This window comes from Panthera pardus, unplaced genomic scaffold, assembly GCF_024362965.1.
Source record: "Panthera pardus isolate Hobbes unplaced genomic scaffold, ASM2436296v1 HiC_scaffold_6, whole genome shotgun sequence".
Lineage (NCBI taxonomy): Eukaryota > Metazoa > Chordata > Mammalia > Carnivora > Felidae > Panthera > Panthera pardus.
In genome coordinates this window covers 66,626,513-66,652,386 of record NW_026526991.1, presented here as the reverse complement: position 1 = coordinate 66,652,386, position 25,874 = coordinate 66,626,513, and the positions used below count along the sequence as shown (strand labels likewise).

General features: G+C 40.6%; 1 protein-coding gene across 1 annotated transcript; it reads right to left on the bottom strand.

The window, feature by feature from the left end:
* Positions 1 to 13,729: 13,729 nt before the first annotated feature.
* Positions 13,730 to 18,786, bottom strand: LOC109249033 (olfactory receptor 10AD1-like). The gene is made up of 2 exons (XM_019419181.2): positions 18,669 to 18,786; positions 13,730 to 16,817 (listed from the first exon to the last, which is right to left on the bottom strand). The coding sequence occupies exons 1-2, from the start codon at positions 18,671 to 18,673 to the stop codon at positions 15,854 to 15,856; spliced, it is 969 nt and encodes a 322-aa protein (XP_019274726.2). The 5' UTR covers positions 18,674 to 18,786; the 3' UTR covers positions 13,730 to 15,853.
* Between the last annotated feature and the right edge of the window lie 7,088 nt (positions 18,787 to 25,874).

The following is a 25,874-nucleotide window of genomic DNA, read 5'->3' as shown; positions in this document are numbered from 1 at the left end:
TTTGCTGACTGGTACTAGGGGGATGTCAGGGTGGGGCTTCTGGGCCCGTTACATGGACCAGGGCTTAGTTGGGACTGCACAAGCCATGCCTTCCCTCCTCTCTCCTTACCTCCGGTTCCAAGGAGTTGACTGACCCTGCACTGGTCAGGACACGCACTGCCAACTCAACCTACTTTCCCTTCCATCCTGGACTTTGAACTCAAGCTGGACAGGGGAGAAGGAGAGGGTATGTGTTGAGACTCCCAAACTAACAGCAGTTTTTAGTAGCTGAACTCCAGGTGTGCAAGTGACTTCTTTTCAGTGAAGCACCTGGTCCCTGGGAGATGACTTCCAAATCTGAGTCCTGGAATGGCAGGCATGACACCTGTTCCATGGGAGGGTTAGGGATGGGGTATTTTGGGTATTGTTTGGGAGGGATTGCCCGGGATCTCTGGGAGTAGAGTGACACATCACAAAAGAAACCACAAATAACTGCCTCAGGCCTCTAGTGGAGACCGCTGGTAAGGTATTCCCCGTGGAGCTTAGACTGACATCAGCTATAGTCTGCTCCCTTGGGCAATGGAATTTCCCAAGGCTGTCCCAAACAAATTTGGGAGAAGAATGAGTTGGAATGCTCTGTGTGTGTGTGTGTGTGGTGTGCATGGTGTGTGTGTGTGTGTGTGTGTGTGTGTGTGTGTGTGTGTGTGTGTGTTCTTGCTACTGGTTGCTGTGGAGAGGTTGAAAGAGCACTGGAATCACAGATCTGGGTTTGAATTTCAGTTCCAACACTGAATGACTGTTTGAGACTTGGTTTACTGCTTGAGACTTAATTTCTGCATGTGTAAAATGGGGACAAGAAGTTGTTAGACCTGTAGAAATTCTTGTGCAAATGTTAGTTTTTTTTATAGTTTTCTTGGGATGGGGATGGTAGTGACTGGCTCCTCTGGGAAAACGAAACTACCTTGAGAAGGTGCTAGAAGCTCTCTTTTTATATAATCCTTCCCTGTCTAATGAACTCTTTAACTTTCAGGAGAATCATATAAAGGCGTATGATGAGATTCCTGAGGTGATATGGGCCTCATCATAAATGTCATGCAGTTACGGGCCAAAAAGATTTTCGGGGCCAGCCCTGTATACATAGGATAACCAGAGGAAGCTGTGGGTTGTTCAGTGGTTGGGGATCGTGTGCTGGGGCCCTAGAGAGGGTAGCTGAAGCATATTTGTGGGGAACTATCCCCAAAGGCTGGGAGATAGTTTCCTGTTATAGTTCCAGCATTCAACACCAATAACAATAACATCTGTCACCTATTGAGCATTTACAGTGTGCCAGACACTGTTCACTTTTATCTCCAACAAGAAGTAAGCACTATTTTTATTCTCACTTAACAGTTTCAGAAACAGACGCCAAGACTTTCTCAAGGTCACACAGCTAGTGCTTGGCTTAGCTTAGCTGGCTTTAAGAACAAGGACTTAAACCCAGGTCTTCTGACTTAAAGAACCCTAAATTGGAACTGCTGTGTTAATTGCTCTGTTATTTAGATCTTCAGGCCCCTTATTTCCCCAGTCAAGAGTCTCAGAGTCCTGAAAAGGAAATAGCATTAGGTTTGGTCTCTTTTCATCTTCTCAGAATAAGAAATGGAAGTTCAAGTTTTGGTTAGTGGCTCTCATCAGAGTCTAGTGGACGATAACATAATGATGGCACTGAGAAGATGGCCTTCTGGACCTGCTTCTTGAGAGGAAGGAGCCAATGCTCCCGGGTATTCCCCACCATGGCTTCATTCTTGTGCCTCTTTCCTGTGTCCTGTGGCTCAGATTCTGCAGAGTCTGACAGGAATCACAAGCAGTTTAGCCCATTAGGCTCTATAGGTCTGGTTGAGCTCTTTACCGTTTGGCTCCATTTCAGTTCTCCTTCCTATGCCCACTGTCCTAAACATGTCATAAGTCCCTTAGCCCTGGGCCTCCTAAAAGTTCTCCAGCTATTCCTCCCAAGTCCAGATTAAAATCTCTCCCAGAAAAAAACAGTCCTTCAGCTTTTTAAAGTCACCTGCACCAGCATCTCCTAGGGGGGGCAGCACAGTTGTTCTCCCATCATCTTATTTCTCCCTATTCCCTATCCTCCTCTTGCATTTCTCCTTTGGGAAGCTCCTGATGAGTGAGATTCAGGTGAGATTCCTAACCTGGGACTCATGGACAGGGTCCCTGTTGAACTTCGCCGGGACACAGCTTCTTGAAATTGAATGCAAAATTCTGTAAGTATCAATATTCCTTAGAGATATCTGTTGTTTCAATGTAATTCTTAAAGGTAAGAATTAAGTAAAAAAGAATCACTGAGCTAAAGAATAATGAGGCTTTTTAACTTGAAAAATACCAAAGAAGAAATTACCCTGCCGAACTGGTACTGTATTGCACCTTTGCCTCCTGGGACCTCCAGAGTATTTCCTACTTTGAATTGAAATCTTCACATAAATCTGATTATTCACCACCTATGCAACAAGTTCAAATTATATCAACACACATTAAAATGTGCTAAGAATCCTGTCTCCCATTATTTCCAAGTCTTCTCATACTTGGGAGTTTGCCAGAGCACTGCTGATGTGTAAAGGTGAGGAGATGCACCCTGTCCCCCCAAAGCTTTGTGCTGCACTTTATGTCGGGGCCTAACATGGCACTGCATGTAACTCACCATAACTCTGTTGCTTCGGATGTTGATTTCTAAGGGAAATCTCTCAGAGTTAGTTCTTTTTTTTTTTTTTTTTAACGTTTATTTATTTTTGAGACAGAGAGAGACACAGCATGAACGGGGGAGGGGCAGAGAGAGAGGGAGACACAGAATCTGAAGCAGGCTCCAGGCTCTGAGCCATCAGCCCAGAGCCTGACGCGGGGCTCGAACTCACGGACCGTGAGATCATGACCTGAGCTGAAGTCGGACGCTTAACTGACTGAGCCACCCAGGCGCCCCTCTCAGAGTTAGTTCTTAATCTCAAAATGAAAAGACCTACAACTTCATAGAAATAAGGTACAACTTGAGCCTGGTACAACTAAATTCTGTTCTAGAGAAATAATTATTGTTATTTTTAAGTGTTGATTTGTTTTAAGAGAGAGCAAGCACGAGAGAGCACGGGCATGTGAGCGGAGGAGGGGCAGAGAGAGAGGGAGAGAGGGAATCCCAAGCAGGCTCTGCACTGTCAGTGCAAAACCTGATGCTGGACTCGATCCCACGAACTGGGAGATCATGACCTGAGCTGAAATCAACTTGGATGCTTAATTGACTGAGCCACCGAGGCACCCCAATACTTATTTTTATAAGAGATGCAAAATGGCCTCCAACATAAATATGCATTTTTATGTGTTACCACAGACTATGGTCTCTGCTTGATATGTTTAATGAAATGGCTCACTTAGAAGTTTTCCCAGAACTAAGAAACAGTTCTTTCCCCTATATACTCAATTTTATACTTCTCGCAAGACAGAAAACTGCATCTTTGCAAAGGCAGGTTTTCCTAGGCACCTTTCCACAGGTACATGCCTAGGGATAGAAATTCAGCCAAAATACTCTGTGACAGTAAGAAATTATATAGAAGTACAAAAGGAGTATTCTTGAATCTTTTATCCCAACTACCACTTCCCCCCAACTTCTAGATTGTCCCCAGAAGGTAAATTCCCTCACAGAAGCACAGCCTTTCTGCTTGGAAGCACTGTGCTTGTGGAAGGAAGTCAGCTCTGTAAATAATGCTGTCATGGTGCCACCTGGCGAGGAATAGGGACATTACAAGGAGACCCTCTGAATTTATGGCTTTCAATTCAGCAAGCCCTACCAAATGCTTACTAAAGGCCTGGCTCTTTGCCAAATAGTGGGTGGCAGGGGAAGCTGAATAAATAGAATGTATTTGAACAATATAAAAACCAACTGCAATAAACTCCTAACTGGTCTCCCCTGGCCTCTCACATACCTATAATCCTGAAGGTAAGTCTTCCTAAACCACAGCTCTGAACATTTATCCTCCTCAGAAATCTACATCATGTCCCTATTACTTCCTGAATTAAGTATAAAATCCAGTGGTTGTAGGGAGTCAAGGTCCTCTTGGATAAGACCCTGGCATACTTTTTTTTAACCCATACATTTATTTCCCAGGTACGCTTTCTAGCCAACATTCCATCTTTGGAAGTCTGTATCATCCAGTCAGCTAGAAATGATTCCCAAGGGTATCCCAGTTCTTTTAATCTTTGGATGAGTAGACTGGATGAGTCCCTCCTGGCCCTTGATTCCATTTCTCTTAGTCATTCTTCCTAAGTGCAGTCAGATGCAAATCTCTCCTCTAGAAAAGGGATTTCTGCAGCCTTGGTCACCTGTACCAGCTTCTCATGGGGTCTGGGAAGGCTGCTTTTCCCTCTTCTCTCTCTTATGCTACCTGCAAATGGTTAAGTCCCCAGAAGGGGTATGTAAAACTTTTTGATTATTAATTTGTGCTTTTATTTCTAGGAATTCAATTCATTGCTTTCATCCAATTCTTAAAGAGACCTATAAAACGAAAAGGTTAAACAAACCCTGTAGTCAAAATAAGTTATTTACCATTCCCCAGAAATTCCCACTTTCCCACATCTGATTCTTTGCTCATTCTCTTTACTCTTCCTGCTCCATTCTGTCTCTGCCAGTTGGAATCCTACCAGTTTTTTGAGGTCCTTCTCAAATGCTACTTCCTTCATGGAGTCTTTCCTAATGTGATCTCTTCCTCCTTTAAATATCTAAATCTTTTATTTTAAACTTTTAAAAATGTTTATTTTTTTTTTTTGAGAGAGAGAGGCAGACAGAGCATGAGCAGGGGAGCAGAGAGAAAGGGAGACACAGAATCCCAAGCAGGCTCCAGGCTCCAAGCTGTCAGAACAGAGCTGGACTCAGGGCTTGAACCCACAAACCATGAGATCATGACCTGAGTTGAAGTCAGAAGCTTAACTGACTGAGCCACCCAGGCACCCCATGAATATCCAAATCTTTCTGTTGGTACTTCTTTTGGGGATAATTATTATATTTTCCTTACTTCTATTGTTTATTTACTCACTTCTGTTATTTATGTGCTTGTTATTCCCCCTTCCAGATTATGAATATCTTGAGGGCCGGAACTTCTTTCTAATTTTTATATTCTCTTAAGTATTTACCATATGTTATTGACTTTAAGGCATCATCAATTGTGACACATAATTATTTTAGGTGCCATTAAGAAAGAAAAAAAACACTGCCAATTAAACATTCACTGTGCTTTATCAATTTTATTTAAAAATTTTATTCTGTTTAAAAAGTTTATTTAGAAAGACTTATTTAGAAAGAGATGGGTTTTTTTTTTTTTGTATCACTCCAAAGCACACAAATATAATTTAAAGTCATTATGGAATTCTTATAATTTCTTCATATTGAGTCTGACACTTCTGAATCACTTTTGACTCAAGGTTGTTGATGTCTGTTATTTTTCCAAACATTATATTCTCTGGGTCATTTTGAGTGTTAGTGAAGCAGCATTTCTTAAAAAGAGAGCTTCCCTATTGTCTCTGGCAATTTATTCCAGGCCAAAAAAATCTATTCTGCAAGTTTTAAAGCTGGAACTTTTTGATCTTGCCAGAAAGTGTTCAAGGAATATTTTCAGACAACAACCAGAACTAATATTCCTTCAAATGGTCCTTGAATGGTCAATTAACTGAAACATCAAGGGGTTGTAGATTTCCAGTCATACCACCTAGAATAACAACTAGGCCCAGGCATGTGTAGGCAATGACAACAATGTCATGACTGCTGCTTGGCCAACAGTAATTGTAAGCTGACATTGATTACTGATTATGAGACACATCCCATTTCAGAAGTGTTAAAATGGGGGAGTGGGAAGTATATTTGGAATTGATGAGATCAGTAGCATGGGAACTTCCTTATAATCAGAAATAAATGTTTGAGCCTTAAATATAGAATTAAAAAAATACAGAATTTTAGAACTGGTAATAAAAAAAATGTCCCCATCTCTTAGAATCTTCAAAAGTGTTACTGCTGAAAGAAATCTTAGTGATGATCATATAGCCATTTTATTTATTTATGTGTTATTTTTATTTTATTTTAGAGAAAGAGAGAGCACAAACATGAGCAGGGGAGAGGGGTGGAGGGAGAGAGAGGGTGAGAGAGAGAGAAAGAGAGAGTCTTAAGTCCATGCTTAGCATGGAGCCCAATGTGGGGCTCATTCCCATGATGCTGGGATCATGACCTGAGCCAAAATCAAGGGTTGGATGATCAACTGACTGAGCCACCCAGGCACCCCGATATAACCATTTTATGTATAACTCAGATGTCTGAAGAGACTGCTATGTCCCTTAGAGATCTGATTAAATTTGGTCCAAATTCAAATGCCAAAATCTGGGAATTCCACAGGATTCCATACATGCCTGTAGCGTCTTATGGTTTATTTTGCTTTTGCTTCTTTCTGCATCCACAATCCCGAGTCCATGCAAGCTGCCTCAGTTTGACTTCTTATCAGCTCTGGGACACATAAAACAGCCCTTTCACTGGTTTCAATAACAAATATAACCTTACTAGGCACTGAAAAATTTTTACTGTAGACTTGAATAAAAAAAGATGAGGGAGAAGTGATCACAAGGAGAGTTCCCATTGAGGAGTTTATGCCTTTCACAGGCTCCTCTACCCTATCCTTCCTTTACTCTCTTCTTCCTCCTGCCTGCTCCAGAGTAACAAGCAAATTCTTTCTCTTATTTTGAGAAAAATAGTTTCTCTCCCATTTAGTGCCTGGATGAGAGAAATTTATTTTATTCTACTCCAAGCACGTTATAAAAAAGTGTAGTCTCCTGCAGTGAATATATGATGCCATTGCATATAACTAAAGAAATAGATGAGATGACATACCCAAGGTTGCATAGTTAATGACAATATCAGAACCAGAACTCTGTCTAAATTATATAGATCAGTGTTGTTTTTTTAACCCATTAAATGGTACTGTACCTTTCTCTGCTACAAGTAATTCTTTTTTAATGTTTATTTGTTTTTTGAGGTGGGGGAGGGACAGAGAGAGATGGAGACAAAGAATATGAAGCAGGCTCAAACCCATGAACCACAAGATCATGACCTAAGCTGAAGTAGGATTCTCAACTGACTGAGCCACCCAGGTGCCCCATCTCTGCTATTAGTAGTTATAATATACTAACTGGTGGTTCAGCTTCAATAATAAAAAGGGCAAGTCAACATTCCTTTAGAGCAGGTGAATAATTCTTATAAGCATGAAGGAAAAAGACACCCAAGAAGGAAACCATGACTGAGTCAATTTGCCAACAAGTATTTACCAACTGCCTACTATGTATCATGGAAGGTGGTAGGCACTGGGGCAGACTCTAAGAAGTCATGGTCTCTGCCCTTAAGTTTCTCATAGTCTAATGATAAGGGAATGATGTGCTCTCAAATCGGGAGAGAGTACTTCTCAGAATATTGAAGGAAAAATCTGTTTTCTTTGAGCATTGTCAACTGAATTAAGGGTACTTCAATTTTAAAATGGAAATGGTGTGTATGTGTGTGATGGGGGCCAAGGGGTGGGGGAAACAAGGTAAAATGGAGAGGACAAAAGTAAAGAAATGCTGAGAAAACCCACAAAAATTTATACTACAGAGGACATCAAGTGCAACATTGGAAGAAAAGCAGTAGCTGAGCTGGCATCTCATACTTCTCTGGAAAAAGTAAGTAGAAAGAGGTTGGGGAAAAATACTTATGGCCTCTACACCAGTGCACAAAGTACAGGTAATATACAAATAGAACTTGAGATTTCGTACAATGAGAAAAATAAATTCTCACAGATATAAAGAAACTTGGTAGGGTGGGACTCATGTCTGGGACACGGCAGTGAGAAAAGGTGCGGTACATTGTTCCAAATAAACAATTGGGATCTGATGTGCAGCTGGAAAGGAACTGGCAGTCATGTGATACACACCACATATATGTGGGAACATAAGCAGCTTCTTTGCTGTGATCTACAGAAAGTCAGCCCCTGCTCTTAGTATTTATAAAATTCAGAAAGGAAAAGAGGAAGAAAAAGTGTAGGGAATGGAAGAAGGAAAGAGACATAAGAAAGTAAGCGGAGGAATACAATAAAAAACAAAGAAAATGATAAAAGAGTAGCACTTTACATCATGAAGACAGTCTTATGGGATTTTATATCCTTGAGAGTGGAAACAGGAAATGAATTATTTAGGTGAAGGTAAAGGAGAGGAAAAGAAGCAATATTATTGTAAAAATGTGCTAGATTCCACCAAAACAGATGAACTGGATTATAGATGCCAGGAACAAATTATGAAACTGGCACAAAGAAGTTCCAGAAGTGAGGGGAAGTTGATTTAATGTAATAGAATCCTTCAGAAGGAAGAAGATGGCAGAGGAAAGATGATTCCGGGTCAGATTCTGACCCACAAAGATGGAATTGATTGGTGAAATGAGGGTGAGGAAAATATTGAAAATAACTATTGCATTTTGGTTCTTCCTGATAGCCAAAGAAGTAAGGTAAGAGGTAGTCCAGGGCTACTGGAAGCCTGACTTCAAGTAACTAGAAGGTATGATTTTTATAGCCTGCAACTCTATAGGGGGAAAAGGCTCAAAGAAGATGGCGTTCTCTTAAGAATAAAATTTAGTCAGTACAATTGCTTTGGAGTCCAATGAAGAGGACTGGAATGAATGATCACAGGGACCTTGCCAATGAACTCAGATTTAGAGATGTCAGGCAGAGAGTAGGCATAACTAAGAGAGTAGTCCATATATTTCAATACTTTCAAATGCACAAACTATAAGGCAAAAACTGGGGGATTTGATTACAAAATAAAGATTTATGTTCTACAAAGGCCAACATGGACAAAGCTAATAGGTAGATGGCAGAATAAGAAACCATTTGCTTTGTCTAAAACTGACAAGGATATAATAGCCTAGAATAGATATGGATCTCCTACAAATGAACAGCAACCAGATAGAAAAAAAAAGGTGCAAAAGATATCAATAGGCAATTTAAAAAATAGGAAAAAGCTAGTATGCATATAGAAATTTGATCAAAACCATCAATAATCAAAAGCACATTGAACCAACAATAATATATTAGTTTACACCTATCACACCAGCAAAAATTAGAAATCTAGAGAGTTACAGATGTCAGGGATGTGGAAATCTGCTACAAGATTGGTTTCACCACTTCTGGAAAGCAAGCTGGCATTACTTGGACACATTAAATAGATTCATACCCTATAACCCTGTAATCTCTCTCTTAAGTAACATAAAACAAATTCTTTACAAGTTCAGAAGGGGGCTAATAAGAGGATGTTCATTGCAGAGTTATTTGTAGTGAAGTGGAGCTGGGGCAATGTGGGTGTTCATCACTGGAGTAGTGGAGAAGTACAACATGGCAAATGCACACCATGGCATCAGTGTGAAAGAACAGATTAAATGTTAGCATATGGCAAGATGGATGGAGATGAAAAACAGTGCTTAGTGAAAAACGTAAGACACAGAATGAGACCTATAACTCAGTAGCTTTGGAATACATTTAAAAATACATGCCTACCAAATAATAACTATTTTCTAAGAACACATTTAAACAGAAATATACACACTAAACACATCAGAAAATTGCCTATTGTTGGGGAAGAATGGGAGTGGAGATAGAATGTAAAGATGGAATAAAGAAATAAAGACATAAAACAAGAGGGTTTTTCCCTGCAGGCACAATGATGGTGTATCATGAACTGAGGAGTATGATGAACTCAATCCTTCAAGGAACAAAAACTTCAAAACAAAACACAGGAAAACACAAACACAAATTTATCAGCACTAAACCATGAACAGAATAGCACTTAGAGAAGAAAAAACCGAAATGAGGAAAAACTTGTAAAAATACTGACAGCAAAATAGGCTTGTTATTCCAAAAAAGAAATACAAAGAATTGATACCTTTGATGCTCAGAACACATGGGGTGCTATATACATTTTTGGAGGCACTGATTTTAGATGTTTGAAATACCTCATCTCATTTAATCCCCATAACCACATGAGGTAGATATCTTAGAACTTTTTTGGTTGCAAGAAATGTAAACCTATCTATAATAATTTTGAGGGAAAAAAGTTTATTATAAAGACACCAGGTTATCTCCAAAACCCAAGAGCAAAAATGCAATTGGCCCTCCAAGGTTGACAAAACCAGGGCAACCATTATCTCAGGCTCTTTCTCTGAAGATATGGTTTTCTATCTTTGCTTCTCTCTGTCCTCCGACTTCAATCTATTCTCCCTACCTGCCAATTTTCTTTGCTTCTTCACATACATGCAAGAAGACAATGGCTCCATATCTGAGTATCTGCCTGTTCCAGCCCCAAAGTGGGTATATCTGCTGCATACCAATTCCAAATTCCTAGGAAAGAGGACTTAATCAATCTAGCTTTGCTGCACTGATTGTGGTGATAATGGGGTGTGGTGTTCCATAGTACTAACTTGACTGCTAGGGCTCACCCCAGTGGGAGAAGAAGAGGGTTCTTGGAGAATGGGCTGAGTGCCATAGCACCCTCTAAAGTATCTCCCATGGCCAACAGGACTGTGGAATATTTGCCAAACAAATGAATAATTGAATGACATGAAACTCAGCTTTCTCTAACTTCAAAGCCCATGCTCTTTGTACTACATCATACAGCCTCCAAAATGTTTCCATTTGAAAAAAACTGATTTCATTACTTCTGTAAAAGAGAATGGTCTTATATTAGGTATCTCCAGAAACCAGATGGCATATTCAAATTAGGATAGTTTGGGGAATTTCATAAAGGTTTATTTATAACGGTGTGGGTAGGTTGTAGGGAAATTGCAAAGGAGCTACAGTACCCCAAATCTGGTATTAGAGGGGCTAAGCCTGAAGAGGTAATGGGAGATGCAGTTCCACAACTTAGAAATAGATAAGTAGAGAAGGCTACAATGACAAGAGCTGAGATCTTACCTAAAGGGACTCAAGTGAGCTTGCCACAATGCCACAGGGAAAGAGCCAGAGGATTAAATAGCCTAACCTCACATTCCTACTTCCCTCTAATCTTCTGCCTATACTACTCATTGGCTGAACCCAATAGAAAGCCAGGGGTCAGGGGATCTGTTGACCTGGTTCCATGCAGGTCAGCCTCCCAAGCCCAGAGCTGGGTAAAGAGGGCCAGGAATTGATCTGCAGAGGCAAAGAGATATCTAGGCCTGTAGACTAGAAAATAAAAACAAACGTGCAATCAAATTGGAAGTCCAAAAAGATAAGACTTTAAGAGTTCCCTATAGAGGATCTAGACATGTTTAATTTTCATGTCCTGGGTAAGCCATATTTCTGGATATTAAAGTGAATATTTAGCTTAAGTCACTAATGATGAATGCCTCAGGGGCTTCCTTGGGGGGTTCAAGGCTCTGGACACTCCCTCTCCACTCCTACTAGAAGAGTTTTGCTATTTTGGTTTAAAACATCAGGATTCTGCTACGTTGAGAAAATAGCGCTACAACACCTCCAGGTACTATGCTAAGGACGCATAAATGAATATCAGTGGGGAAGACAGAGAAGTAAAGAAGTAAGAGTACAGTGTTAGGAAAATGCATTGGTTATGAAGGGAACCCAAATAAAGTCCAATGAATCCAGAAAGGGGAAGGAGTCAAGGAAGGCTTCCTGGAGTAACTGCAAAGGGAGGTAAAGAAGTTTCGAAGACACCGGCGTTGTCTAGAAGGGAGGAGGAGCCCAACAATTATTCACTATCACCTGAAAATATCGAAGCTACAGATCGGTGGACTAGGCTAGGAGGTAGGAGGACTCGACGTGATAGGCAAAGATCTATGCTCAGCCCAGCCTCCAGCCTTGCTCCGCCCCCATCCCATCCCATCCCATTGCATCCCATCCTCCACCAAAGGGGAGCGGCCCTTCAGCATTTCCACTCAGCTGGGAGGGTATTCCAAACCCAAGAGACGCAGCTACCGCGGGGCGCGGCTGCTGCCTAGTCTCCCAGAATAGCTCGTGTTCCCGGGAGGTCTTCAGGTTAGCGCAATCCCGCCCCAGCGCGGCCAAGAAGACGCTCATTGGCTGCCATAACGGTGATCCGAGAAGTTGGGGAAGGGTGATTGGCCGCAGGTTTGTTTTGTTTGTTTGTTTGTTTAGTGCTGACCACGCCCATCTTCTTTACCCTTCGCAATCGGGTCAGGGCCCAAAGCCTCATGGGTAGTTTGGGCATGCTAGATTGGGAAATATGGCGTCGGTTTTAGGAGGGATCCTGAAGGCTGGAAGAGCTGGAACCAGAGCTAGAATTCCTGGGTTCCCTCCCCACGTTTTCAGGGCCTGGGCTGAACTGTGGTAACCTTAGAGGCTTGTCGTGCATCCTCCCGCGACAAGTGGTTTTGCATACGGATAGTGAGGGGGCTGGGACGAGACGGTCATTTCGGAGTGATTTCTGGTTGTTGCATTTACGTGCGTTTTCGCAGTCGCTGGGGGCTTTTCGTGTGCCTCCCGGGCTCAGGAACCAGGGCAGAGGCTGAAGTAGGAGACACCACCAAGGCGTCGGCTTCTCTGGCGTTGGAGCGCTGCCTCCGCGCCCCTGCCCCTGCAAGGTCCGTTGGTGCCCCGGCCTCCCAGAGCCCAGGTCCTTGAATGAGAAAGTGCTCGCCCTTGAGAAGACAGTTTAGGTCGCTCATCCCGATTTTACAACATTCCTGGCCATACTCACCCTCCACCTTCCACGTTGAAAGCATTTCAACAAGGAATCAGGCAGTTCGTTATACCTGGAGTTACTCAACCCCAGCTTCTAGCCTCCCCGCCCCACCCCACCCCAATTTACAATTCACTGCTTATTCTTTAAGGCTTAGTTCTAATGCCATCTCCTCAGTATAAAGCCTGCTCCATTCTTTGGGACAGTTATTCAGTTACATCCTTACGCTAAATGTGGGCTCTGGAACTGCTGCCCACTTAGAAATGCCATTTGAAATGTGTGATTTTGAACAAATTAACCTCTATGAGCCCCAGTTTTGCCTCTTAAAATGGAGGTAATGTACTTCCAGGGTATCGTGAAGATCAAATGTAGAGCTGTTAGAACATAAGTGCTTGATGAATGTGAGCTGCTGTTATTATCTGCCCTCCCAACATACTTTGTATAGGCCCCTTATAACGTTTGTTCTTTATATTACCATTAATATATTATATTATATTGCCCTATTAAACTTTGAGCTTAAAAGCCAGAACTGTGTCTTGTTACAATGTCAGCATACAACAGTGTTGGGCAAATGTAAAGCCAAGAAATTTCTTGGAAACTTTGCAAAAAGCACCCTCTTCTTTTCCTTTCTTACTTTTTGTTTGTTTCTCTTAAAGCCTCTTTGAGACAGGAATTCTCAAACTTGGAGAAGAAGCTGAGATCCTAGGGGGAAGAATAAGCACTTCTTTTGTTCTCCATGGTGACCATGAAGGCCCTATCCTTTCCCTTTCTGCTTGACAACTTTAGACAGGTTTCATCTTAAGTATAGGCCCCTGGCCCCTTTTCTCAGAGCATTTATTTTAGAAAACTTGTAATTGCCAATCTTTCTGTGCCCCTTTTGAAATGTATATGAATCTCCTTTAAAGCCTTTTTCTAGTTTCCAGACCCAGGGAAGTTCTTTCTCAATGACCTGGGAGCCATCCCTTTTTTATTTTATTTTATTTTATTTTATTTTATTTTATTTTATTTTATTTTACTTTATTTTATTTTTTATTTTATTTTTATTTTTAATATAATTTGTTGTCAAGCTAGCTAATATACAGTGTATACAGTGTGTTCATGGCTTCTGGAGTAGATTCCCGTGCTTCATCACTTACACGCTACACCCAGTGCTCATCCCAACAAGTGCCTTCCTCAATGCCATCACCCATTCCCTGCCCCATTAAGCCTCAGTTTGTTCTCTGTAGTTGAGTCTCTTATTGTTTGTGGGAGCCATTCCTTTAAAATGCAACCCTCAGGAAGATGGCATTCCTATTTCCTAGTCTCTATGGGAGGGTAGGAGCCCAACATCAATGGGCATCTTGCTCCAAATTGCAAAACTACAACCTGTAAACTTACTTTTCCTTTGAGTAAAACCAGTCACCACACACAGGTAGCCCTACTGCAGCTCTTAAGAACTCTCCAGCCACTTGTTTTAGTAGAGTTGAGTTCAACCTCCTATTGCAATAGTCTTTTATTATTTTTTTATGTTTATTTATTTTTAAGAGAGAGTGAGAGCAGGGGGAAGGGGAGAGAGAGAAGGAGACAGAGGATCTGAAGCGGGCCTCTGCGCTGATAGCAGCGAGCCTGATGCGGGGCCTGAACCCACAAACTGAGATCATGACCCGAGCGGAAGTCAGACGCTCAACTAGCAGCCACCCAGCTTCCCCTCCTATTGCAGTAGTCTTAAATAAAGTCTTTCTTTCCTGTTTAACTTTGCCTGGTGTAATTTCTCTTCGATAATGGAAATTTTTTTGTTCTGTGTTTATTGTTTCTTCTCAATTATAGTGGTGTTTCATTTCTTCCTCCTTGCTGACTAAGAAGTGCTTCTCACATGTCCTCTGATATCTAGAGATTCACCAATTTGGACTCAAAAGATTAGAATTTTGTGGAGTGAAGCTACTGCTTTAAGTCATTGCAGAAGGTAGTGTGATTTGTATAATATGGAAAGGGTAGTACATCTATTTGAGGGAATCCTAACTGAGGTGAATTCATCTTATGGAAGTGGCACCAGAAAATAACAGACCTGTTCCCTTTCCTATTATTAAGAAAGGGGCATGAGAAAGATGCAATTAAAAAAAAAAAAAAAGAGTGGTTAAGAATATAATGCTCTCTCAAGGGACGCTAAATTTGGTTAAGGAGAAAAGCTAGAAGAAGTGAGAGGGGTTAGGGTTGCAAATGGAAAGACTTCTGCAATGGTAGAGATAGTGTGGAGAGGTGTTACTTAAAGTACAGGGAATGAAATATGTCTATTTAAGGTGGGAAGTAAGGTGCAATGAAATGAAAGATGGTTGGGAAAAAGGAAGGCAGTAGGGAGAGGGGAGTTAATTTGGAGTATATACCAGGGAAGGAAACTAATAGTCTGAGAAGCTTGGAAGAGGTATTGACCACTTGGATCATAAGGGAAATATCAAACAGTCATGTTACTTAAGGAAACTAGAAGATTTAGAAGGGATTTGACAGATTGGTCTATCTCACCTGCATTTCCTCAACAACCCACAAGCATAAACATAAGTTGAATGCAGTGTTATGGTAGCCACTTAAAGCCATCATAAAAGTTCTCCCTTATGGGCTAATGGAAGCTAAGAAGATGGGGTTCAGGCTTATCATCCTTCGTTTTTCTTTTTCTTCTTTTCTCTGACTTTTCTTAATGTCAACACTGCTCCCTAATTCCCTTTTTCTTAACTTCTTCCCCTATTTTTTCTTATGTAGGAGTGGGGTGGATGAGGGTGGATTCAGGATATGAGAGTGGAATGTGAGAAAGAAAAGAACACTACAATGATAAGTTGAAAGAGAAAAGTTTGCTCCTAAATGTGTATGCAAAACTCAGGCTAGGAATAGTATGTAAAAGTACTGTACGAATAAAATTAAATGGAGTTAAGTGCACTTATGCCTTTAAAAGATGTGACAACATAGAAGAAAAACATGAAAGTCTTAAATTATCCTCAGGAAGGCCTAAGAGAAAACAATGCTTGAAGTGAAATCAGACAGATGAGCATTAGACATCAATAGGATCTTCCAGGACTGATGCTAGTAGAAAGAAAGCTATGAATGCTCTTTCCTGGAGGCTCTCAGCATTGGAGAGTTGCCCAATTGTCAAGACTTGGGTGGGCGGGGGGAGACCTCTCTTCCAGGAGTCTTCCCACTAGATAGATTCTGCCTGGGCCAGGCTGGTCCTCCCAAGGGCCCTCACCATGGCCCCCTTCACTTCCTTGTTTCGAAAACTATAGATGATGGGGTTGCACATGGGGGTGATGATGGTGTAGAGAAGGGAGAAAGGCTTGTCTTTGTCAGGGCCGTGTGTGCTGCGAGGATTCATGTAAGAGAACATGGCTGAGGTATAGAAAAAGATGACCACAGTCAGATGGGAGGCACAAGTAGAGAAGGTCTTCCCCCGACCTGAGGAGGAGGTTCTGCCAAGGATGGAGGCCAGGATGCGGGCGTAGGAGATAACAATGAGCACCATGGGGCTGAGCAGCACCACGATGGCATCGGCAAAGATCATTTTCAGGCTAAACTGGGGGTCTCCACAAGAGAGGGCAATCACTATGGGGGCCTCACAGAAGAAGTTTTCTATGTGGTTGTCTCTGCAGAAGGGATTCCGGAATGACATATACTCAAGAAAGATGCCATTGATTAGCCCAAAGAACCAGGCAGTACTCACCAGCCTCACACAGACATGCTGGCTCATGATCTGGGCGTAACTGAGTGGGTGGCAGATAGCAACGTAACGGTCATAGGCCATAAAAGCCAAGAGGATGCACTCGGCTACACCCACACAGAAGACCAGGTACATCTGGGTCAAGCAAGAGACAAAGGAGACAGTGTGGTTCTTGACCACCAGGTGGATTAGCATCTGTGGGATGGTGGTGGTGATGAAGCAGACATCCAGGAAGGACAGATGGCCAAGGAAGAAGTACATGGGGCTGTTGAGTCTGGGGTCTGTCCAGGTGATGAAGATGATGAGGCCATTCATGGCCATGGCAAGGCTGTAGAGGGCTAGGAAGAGGGCAAAGAGCAATGCCCGAGTGGAAGAGGAGTTCTGCTCGAAGCCCACGAGGATAAACTCTGTCACTGTGCTCCCATTCCTTAGGTCCACCATCTGCGGCCTGCTTGAGGAGGGAGGACAGGAAAAGCACAGGTGAGATAGTTGTAGGGGAATGCAAGGTACTCACTTGGGCCCCAAAACCCAGCTATAAAGGAATAACGAGCAGCGGTAAACATTTTAGAACTTTAGTAAAATATGTAAGTGGCCATGTTATGGGGCAGTGAAGATATCAAGGTCACTATAGGCTACATACATGGAATTGTAATATCAAAAATTGAGGAAGTGATGGTTATACTTTACTCTGGTTTGGTCAGGCCTCAAGTGAAGTACTGCATCTTATACAGGGCTCCAAATGTTGAAGGATTAGCCACTAACAAAAATGTATTCAAAGGTGCAAAACTCAGTAGGGCTTGGAACCCAGGCTAACTGAGGAATGGTTTAAGAAATTGAAGAATGGAGTATTTGAAGGAAGACACTGTGGCTATTAGCTTATAGAAGATCATATTTAGGAAGCACTTGGGACATGTTTAAAGACATATTTTTCTAGAAGAAAAAAATGCTTAGTCTTAGTGTATATATTTAAAATGATAAATGACTGAAGTTTCAGAGAAAACAATAACATTCTAGCCTTTGGCATTGTCCCTTAGCTGATAATAATTTGGATACCTCTGGAAACAGCCATGATTACCAGTCATCCATCCTCTTTCCAGACTCCTTCTCCTAGTGGTTGCCACTATTGCATCAAACACCCATGCTGTGCATGCTGGAGATGGGGCATACTTGTGAACTCTTTATTGTGTGCTTTCCTCATAGGAGACAGTTTTCCTACTGGGGTTGAAACTTAGGGCTCTGCACCATTGGGTGGAAAGTATGCAACCATCACTGTGAGACAAGGGAAGCTATGAGCAGGGCACAAATTCAGCCTTTTTGGAATGGACCTTCAGAAAATCTTGATCTGTCCCTTGGCTTCTGGGATAAGTCTTGTTCTTTTTCTATCATCAGAGAATGAGAATTCAGAAACTCATGTTCTTTTCTCATTATTGTAAACTTTTGGAAGTCATTATGTTCATATTAAATCTCTCTTGTACTTTTCATCTTGTCTTTGAGTTAGGATATCAGATCCCTTCCACTTTCAGATGCTTATAGTTGGTTAGTATATTCCTTTTTAACCTTAAGTTCTGCCAACTACTCTTCATTTTCTTTTCTCCCACTCCTTTTTCTATACACTCTCACTCTACCCCCTGTGTTAGTCTTTTGCTCTCCCTTTTCCACTTCTACTTCTCACTCTTTCTTCCCCCTCTCCCTTTCTCATATTTGGTGTGGGTGTTTGCCATTTAGCTACCTCTGGGTGGACTCCCTTCTCTTCTCCATATCTTTATTTTTTTCTCCATGTCTTTAAATATCTCAAGTTGCCTATCTTAATTTTAGAAGAGATGTACCCAATTACTGCCACTCCTTTTAGCTTTGTATTCTCGGTAGGTGATTTCCTGATAGGTCAGGCAGTGGGCCATTCCCATCATCTGTACTTTGGAATGCCCCTCTAGAACTTGTACCTAGATATTCTCCTCTTCAGGCCCCAGAAAAGGCAGGGAGGGTCAGAGAGCAATGTTTAATCCAAGATATGGCTTGGAATCACGGACCCAGTGGACATATTGGGGCTGAGGTCAGAATCTGGGCAAGAGAAGTCAGTGAGCTATGCTCCAGACAAGCCTGGGACTTGTCCAAGAAGAAACTGAAGTTCAACCTAAGAAAGCACTAGGATCTATAGGAGTATAAATTCTTATTTGTGGTTCACAGTCCCAGAAAGAATACTCTGTGATACCTGGCATCTAGTGCCCTGTTAACAACCAGGGTTAATGAATCAAGCATTGGTATAAATAAACAGGATAATAATTTGAAAATCATATCCCACCTCATTCTGTTGCTTGGCTGGTGGTGATGTTTGTCACTGAATCACTGCAGCAAATAATAGAGAAAATCTCATTGTATTTGAAGAACTGGTCCAGGGAGGATGGTCTGACCTGATGGGCCACTCTGGAAGAGAAGTTGTGGTAAAGACCTTGTTAGTTCTTTGATATTCACACCATAGGTGATGTTTACTTAAATAATAATATTAAGTTACGTGTGTACTGCACTTCAACTGTCACATATTCCATTTGTTAATAACCCTATTTGCTCCGATTTTTTCATAGTGTATGTTTTGACCTTCTCAGGATTTTTAAAAAAATGTGTATTTATTTATGTTGAGAGAGGAAGAGGGGAAAGAGGCAGAGAGAGAGAGAGAGAGAGGGAGAATCCTGAGCAGGCTCCTAGCTCAGTGCAGAGCCCAAAACAGGGCTTGATCTCATGAACCTGGGGTCATGACCTGAGCTGAAATCAAGAGTTGGATGCTTAACTAAGCCACCCAGACACCTGCTTCTCAGGATTTTTAATTTTGTCTCAGTGCTAGCTGAATCTTTGCACTTTGACTTGAAAATCACATGCTCTCTTAATTGTTACTTAAAGAAATACCAGCAAGAAAATAAGAAAACATTCATTCTCCTTTAGCTGCTGATAATCTCATATTATTCTAAAACATGTCCTTGAAGTTATTTCTGACCAAAGAATTTTCTGAGACTGGATATAAGAAATTGTTGCTATGTGCTATAAACCTAACCTTGAACTTCTAAAATATCATTTTTATTGGTGACCTTAATTATGGCCATGGTAATATTTAAACTGATAACTCTCTGTTTTCAGAAAGGCACATATACTTGTGAGATTGCTTTGTTAAACTAGAAGAGGATCATGGGATTTTCTTATGCCAAGTATACAGATATAAGATAAATAACCACCGGTGATGCCTTGAATTTCTTGTTTAAAGAGTCAAGGGTCTGTAATCTCATTTAAATTAATAATAGTTTATAAAATAGTCCACACATGTCACGACATTTGAACCTCTGACTTAGTATTATAGTTTAATGATATAATTTAATCTCATTGAAGACCCTCTGTTAAGTTATGATGGACAATGTAGATGAACATCATTTGGCAGGGAGAAAGGAATAGGGAATACATTATCAACTGTGGGTCTAGAGTGGCTTCAGAATTGATTAACTTACTGTTCTGATTCATTTTAGAATCTATCTGCAAGCAAAATAGAACTGTTCAAAAGTTCTAAGAGCCTCTCAATAGAGCAGTGATTTGTGTTGGAGGAGTAGCCAATATGAAGGTGAAGGTAGGACTGTTTCAATATTTCACACCCTATAGTTAACCATAGACTTAATGGTTACAATGCTAGATACTATCGTGAGTAGGGTAGGGCAGGGATTAACTTCTTCCATATTCCTGATATTTCCTTCCACATGGGTGAAATTGTGATAGCATAACACTCCTGACCTTTCTCTTCTTCATTTACACCATACCATAGGGGGTGGCTTACTGGATTGGTGACTTTAGAAGGAGAAATGGAGCATGTGTTGTCTATCCCTTTCCTCTCACCTTCCCCTTGGGAATGAATGGCCTTCTCCGGGGTAGGCTCTAATCCTGTTTGGGGAGACTCTGTGGTTGTACAGTCTTGCCAATACAGAGGAAATTTTATCTGTCTGACTCTGTGCTTCTGGATTAGGAAGTCCAAATGCTCAAATGTCTGCTTTGTTATTAATAAAAATGATGTTTTAGCTTCCATCTCAGACTTGTCTTATTTCTCAGATGATTCAGACTCAGTTGGGAAGAGCAGTGTTATTTAATGAACCCCTCAAAGTCCCTAATGATTATTGTTAGTAATATAATCACATATATGGAAATAAAATTTAAACCAGGAAATGTGATACAGCCTTGGTTATAACGAAAAGAAACTATGAGTCATGATGATGTCTGGGAAGATCCTGAGAGAGCAGAGTTGTGCTGATACACATATGTTGAATGCTCAAAGTATAGTGCTGGTGAGTTAAGGGAGAGAAGTCTACATTCCATGACCACAGGAGCACAATGAACAAAGTGTGCTATTGTAGACTAGACTGGTGGGAAAATGTCTCATTATAATGCAAGATTTTGATTCATGTCATATTTACTGAAGAGAATCAGGACACTATTGAATACATTCAACAGTTAGCCACAATGCTCCTGTTGCTTTCCTAGCATGCTATGACCACAGGAAAGAAAATATAATACAATACAGCACTGTATTGTTTATTCTGTAGAGTATGTTTGTTTTAAGAATGAGATTAGTTCACTTAAGTTGTAAACAAATTCACCAGCCCTGTTTAAATCATGTAGATTCTCAGAAAGCCTCAGCCTCTGTGAGGCTTGGCTATTCTCTTTCAGGTCTGCTGTAAATAAAATGTGCCTCTAGTAATTTCAAATCTTAAATAGCTTGAAACCTGGTTTATCTTCTGCATACCCTAATCCCTTGCTTTTTGGATTAAATACATAATTTCATGACCAAGCAACAGAAACATTGTGGCTAACTGTTGAATGTATTCAATAGTGTCCTGATTCTCTTCAGTAAATATGACAGGAATCAAAATCTTACATTATAATGAGGCATTTTCCCACTACTCTAGTCTACACCTAAAAAGCATTATTTTTCTGAGCAGAAAAATTTTATGATAGATATATTTATCAAGGAGTTCATGGAGCTCTGGGGAATCAGTAGGTATATTTCAGAGTGTCCGTGCATCTCTGAAATGTTGTAGGAAAACGTGTGCACGAGATCATTTTTCTTGGAGAGTTCATAGCTTAATCAACGTGTCAAAGGCAACTGGAAACCACAAAGGGTAAAAAACTTGTCATTTAGAGATTTGAAGTCACTAAGTTCCCATAGACTTCTCTTCTTTAGACTGAAAATCAAAGTATTCTTTCATCTTGCTGAATTGTTTGTTTCCTCAAAAATATCTCTATGGAGTGTGATTGAGACATGGTTGAGCACCCAGCTCTACCACTGGTAGCCTCTTGAGATCATAGTTATTCCCAAGAGGTCTCAAAGAAGTCGTCCAGGAAAACAGTTTATTACTAGCTTGGGCTTTGGCTCCCAATCCTTATGTTAGAGGGCTCCTAGCTCTCATGTTTGAGGAGGACCACATGGTAAGCTTTCTTTGCCTGGGCCACTTAGTGTCCTAAGGCCTACAGTGCTAAAAGTAGTGAGAAGTCTCCTGGTTTCTATCCTCCAGACCTATATTCCCATCTTACTATCATAATTAAAAGAAGAATAAACAGGCCTAAGAACAGGGTTGGGATGGGGAGGAGGGTACAATAAGATGAGTAATTAAATAGCATATTTATGATATAAGTTCAGAAAATGAAATTCTAAATCACCATGGAGCCAGTATTTCTGGCCATATGAACAACCAGGTCTTATCTAGAGACAGTATCAATGTTTGTTTTTTTGTTATTGTTGTTGTTTTGTTTGTTTGTATTTGGAGAAGTAGGAGGAGGTAGCAGAATTAAAAAAAAAAAAGGAGCTTCAATGCCCTTGAGGAAGTTCATCCTGGGAAAAACCTCTATGATGACCAGTGGTTTTCCATTTCCTTCAAGGTTAGGACAAGCAGAAATGGTAGCTAGATGAACTTTCTGTCCCACAAGGGCTTTTAAACAATGATATTACTGGTTAAGGGGTATAGTTTCTTGCTCTGTAGGTTTTTTGAGAATATTTCACTGAAAGTTCTAGTATGTCAGGTCTGTTTTAGACTGGTCCAGTACCAAGGCAAAGGACAGACACCAGCCTACATAATTATCAGTGCCCCCAGGAGGATCCATGATTCCTCCTCCTATCCTTCCTCCTCAGTTAATTGTATTATTTGAACTCTAAGTAACCTAAATCAGAAACCACAAAAGTCACCTTTCACTCTTGTCTTTCTAACCTCCATATTATATTAAGTGCCAATATTCTTTATCTTCTCCTACTCTCCTACAGACACCCTAAAGTCCAGCTACAGCTCACATCCCCCACAATACCATAGGCCTCCAAGTCTCTGTGTATGCGATTCCCTCTTTCTGGAATTCATTCTTCAGACATTTTCTCTATTTGGCAAAATCTTGCTTTTATAAGACCAACATCAAGTCCTGCATCCATAGTGAAGACTTCAATTACTCTTGCCCAGGTCGGCCCATCTGAAGTGGCACTCACTCCTACATCTGCTAGGGGAAACACTCATCACATGCTACAACATCTTCCATCTATTACAAGCTCCTTAATCATAGGGATTTTACATCTTTATCTCCTGGAAACTGCCTAGCACATAGCTATATTTGCTGAAAAATAGAATAAATGAACATCTGAGTTCCAACTTTCTGCATTATTTAATGTTGCCAGTGGCATCAACTTTATTTTTTTAAATTTTTTTAAAATTATTTTTTTAACATTCATTTATTTTTTGAGAGAGAGGGAGCTGTCAGCACAGAACCCGATGCAGGGTTCGAACCCACAAGCCACGAGATCATGACCTGAGCCGAAGTTGGACTGAGCCACCAGGCGCCCCCGGTGGCATCAACTTGGGAAATAAATTCCTTTAAATCCATTTTTTAAGTCTGTAAAATACATAATTGTATGGTTGTTCTGAAGATTAAGAGGAGATTTATTAATTCAATCAAAAATGTGTGTGTATGTATATATATGTAAATCCCATAGAACAGTATTTGCAGTAGGGAAAGTGCTCCACAAAACTAATGTTTCCTTTTCTAGGTCACTGGATAACTAAAAAATATTGAGACATTTACATTTTTAAATGTCAGTAATCCTCAAAATGCCTTGAAGCCTCTTAAAAACTGAATCCACAAATTAAAAATGTATTTCTTTTTCTTTTTTTTTTTTTTTAAATTTTTTAACGTTTATTTATTTTTGGGAGACTGAGAGACAGAATGAGGGAGGGGCAGAGAGAGAGGGAGACACAGCATCTGAAGCAGGCTCCAAGCTCTGAGCCGGTCAGCACAGAGCCCAACGCGAGGCTCAAACCCACGAAGTGTGGGATCATGACCTGGGCCGAAGTCAGACGCTCAACCGACGGAGCCACCCAGGCGCCCCTAAAAATGTATTTCTAAGCATTATGTTCTGGCAAAGCATGCAGTACAGTTGGGGGTAGAGATATTTTTACAAATGAACTATAATATGATATGGTTAAGAGCTCTAATAGGGCTTTAATAAAATATTGCAGAATCTCAGGGCACCTGGGTGGCTCAGTTGGTTAAGCATCCAACTTTGGGTCAGGTCATGATCTCATGGTTTGTTGGTTTGACCCCATGTCAGGCCCTGTGCTGACAGCTCAGAGCCTGGAGCTTGCTTGGGATTCTGTGTCTCCCTGTCTCTCTGCCCCTCCCCTACTTGCACTCTGTCTCTGTCTCTCCCTCTCAAAAATAACATTTAAAAAAAATTTAAAAAATACTGCAGGATCTCAACAGTAGTAAAATAATGAAATGCTCAGGGGAAAGTGTATAATAAGAAAAGTGTAATAAGAAAAGGCTCAGGAAAAAATATCTGCTAATGATGGACAGATTCAGAGGCTGTTCTTGGAAAAGGGCATTTTTATAAAAGAAAAAATGGCCAATCTAGGTGGGAACATGGATTAAGTCCAGGAAACCTTCAGTTTAGATATAAATTGAAATTATACATAAACTTTGAGGAAGACTCTAAGAGGCAAAAAGTGGCCCTAAAAAAGATGTTCTTTTAGTAAATTGAATTATTAGTAGATATGTGATTATTGTGATATAAAGGATAGATTCAGTGATGAAAACCAGTTTCTCCTCAATATTTATTAAGGAAAATAGAAATTCCTGTACCCAGTTTGACAATGAATGGGTAGATTGGAGGCATCAAATTCCATAATGGCTGATACTCAATAATTTTGAAATTAAATATATAAAATAAAACATTTAACTAATTGGGGCTTATTCGAGAATTGAGTGGAGATTTTCACTGCTTCTCAAGGCTGAGAACTGAGAGACAGGCTGAAAAACTCTCATAATTAAATAAGACTAGATAAACAGGCAGCCTTCAGGAAGAAGGTAAAGGCATCCACTCTCCTGATTCCAGCCCAGAGAATGTACAGTTCACCCTAAAGTGAATAATCAATTTCTCTTTGTTAACTAAGAATGAGATTTTAAAAAACAAAAGAAGGACCATTGATCATTTAAAAATACAGGCATGATGAAAACCTCTAGAAAGCTATAAGGGTCCTTGAATTAACTCTGCTAAAAGAGAAGGGCAACCAGGATCTACAGAGCTCCTTGTTAGTGAGAGTGGGGTCATCCATAACCTGAGATCAGGAAAAATGTACAAGTTGCAGACCTATCTGTGAAGGAAGAGAACCAAGTATTTTGTATCTAGCTGGATTGTATCTCACATCAGAATTATTAGAAAGACAGGAGTGCCTGGGTGGCTCAGTTGGTGAAGTGTCTGACTCTTGATTTCAGATTAGGTCATGATCCAAGGGTTGTGGTTGTGGGATTGGGCCCCATGTCAGGCTCTGAGCTGAGTGTGGAGCCTGCTTAAGATTCATTCTTTCTCTCTCTCTCTCTCTCTCTCTCTCTCTCTCTCTCTCTCTCTCTCTTTCTCTGTCTCTCTCTCTCCCTCTGCCCCTCTCCCTTGCTTTCTAAAATAAAATAAAATAAAATAAAATAAAATAAAATAAAATAAAATAAAATAAAATATAAGATAAGATAAAATTTTAGAAAGATAGTAACCTACAGTGAGACTCTTCACCAGGAGCCAAAAAAAGTGAAACTAGAAAGACCTTGTAAGACAAAAGCTGTCACCCATCAGGCCTTATTCTGAGACCTATTGCAGTAGCCCCATCATTAGAAAGACAGTCCAGACCTTTACCAAATCCTTACATTGTCAGAAAAAAATAATTGTTTTTCCTTCTGATTTTATGCATTATTCAGAATGCCCTGTAATTGTGGTATTTTTAAAGATTTAAAAAAGCTTTGGACCCTCATGAGTTTTGCTAACACATCCACATGAACTTTGAGGAATTTAAGAAGAAAATTGGAAGACAACAGGTTGTGCCATGTGGTACCTAACAAAGTTTTATAGACAAAAGCATATGGAACCATGGTTGAAAAGATATTTGGAGGACAGATGTAAATGATTTTTAAGGAAAGACGACCCATCTCAATGTCTTACTAAATCACTTCAGAAGTGTTT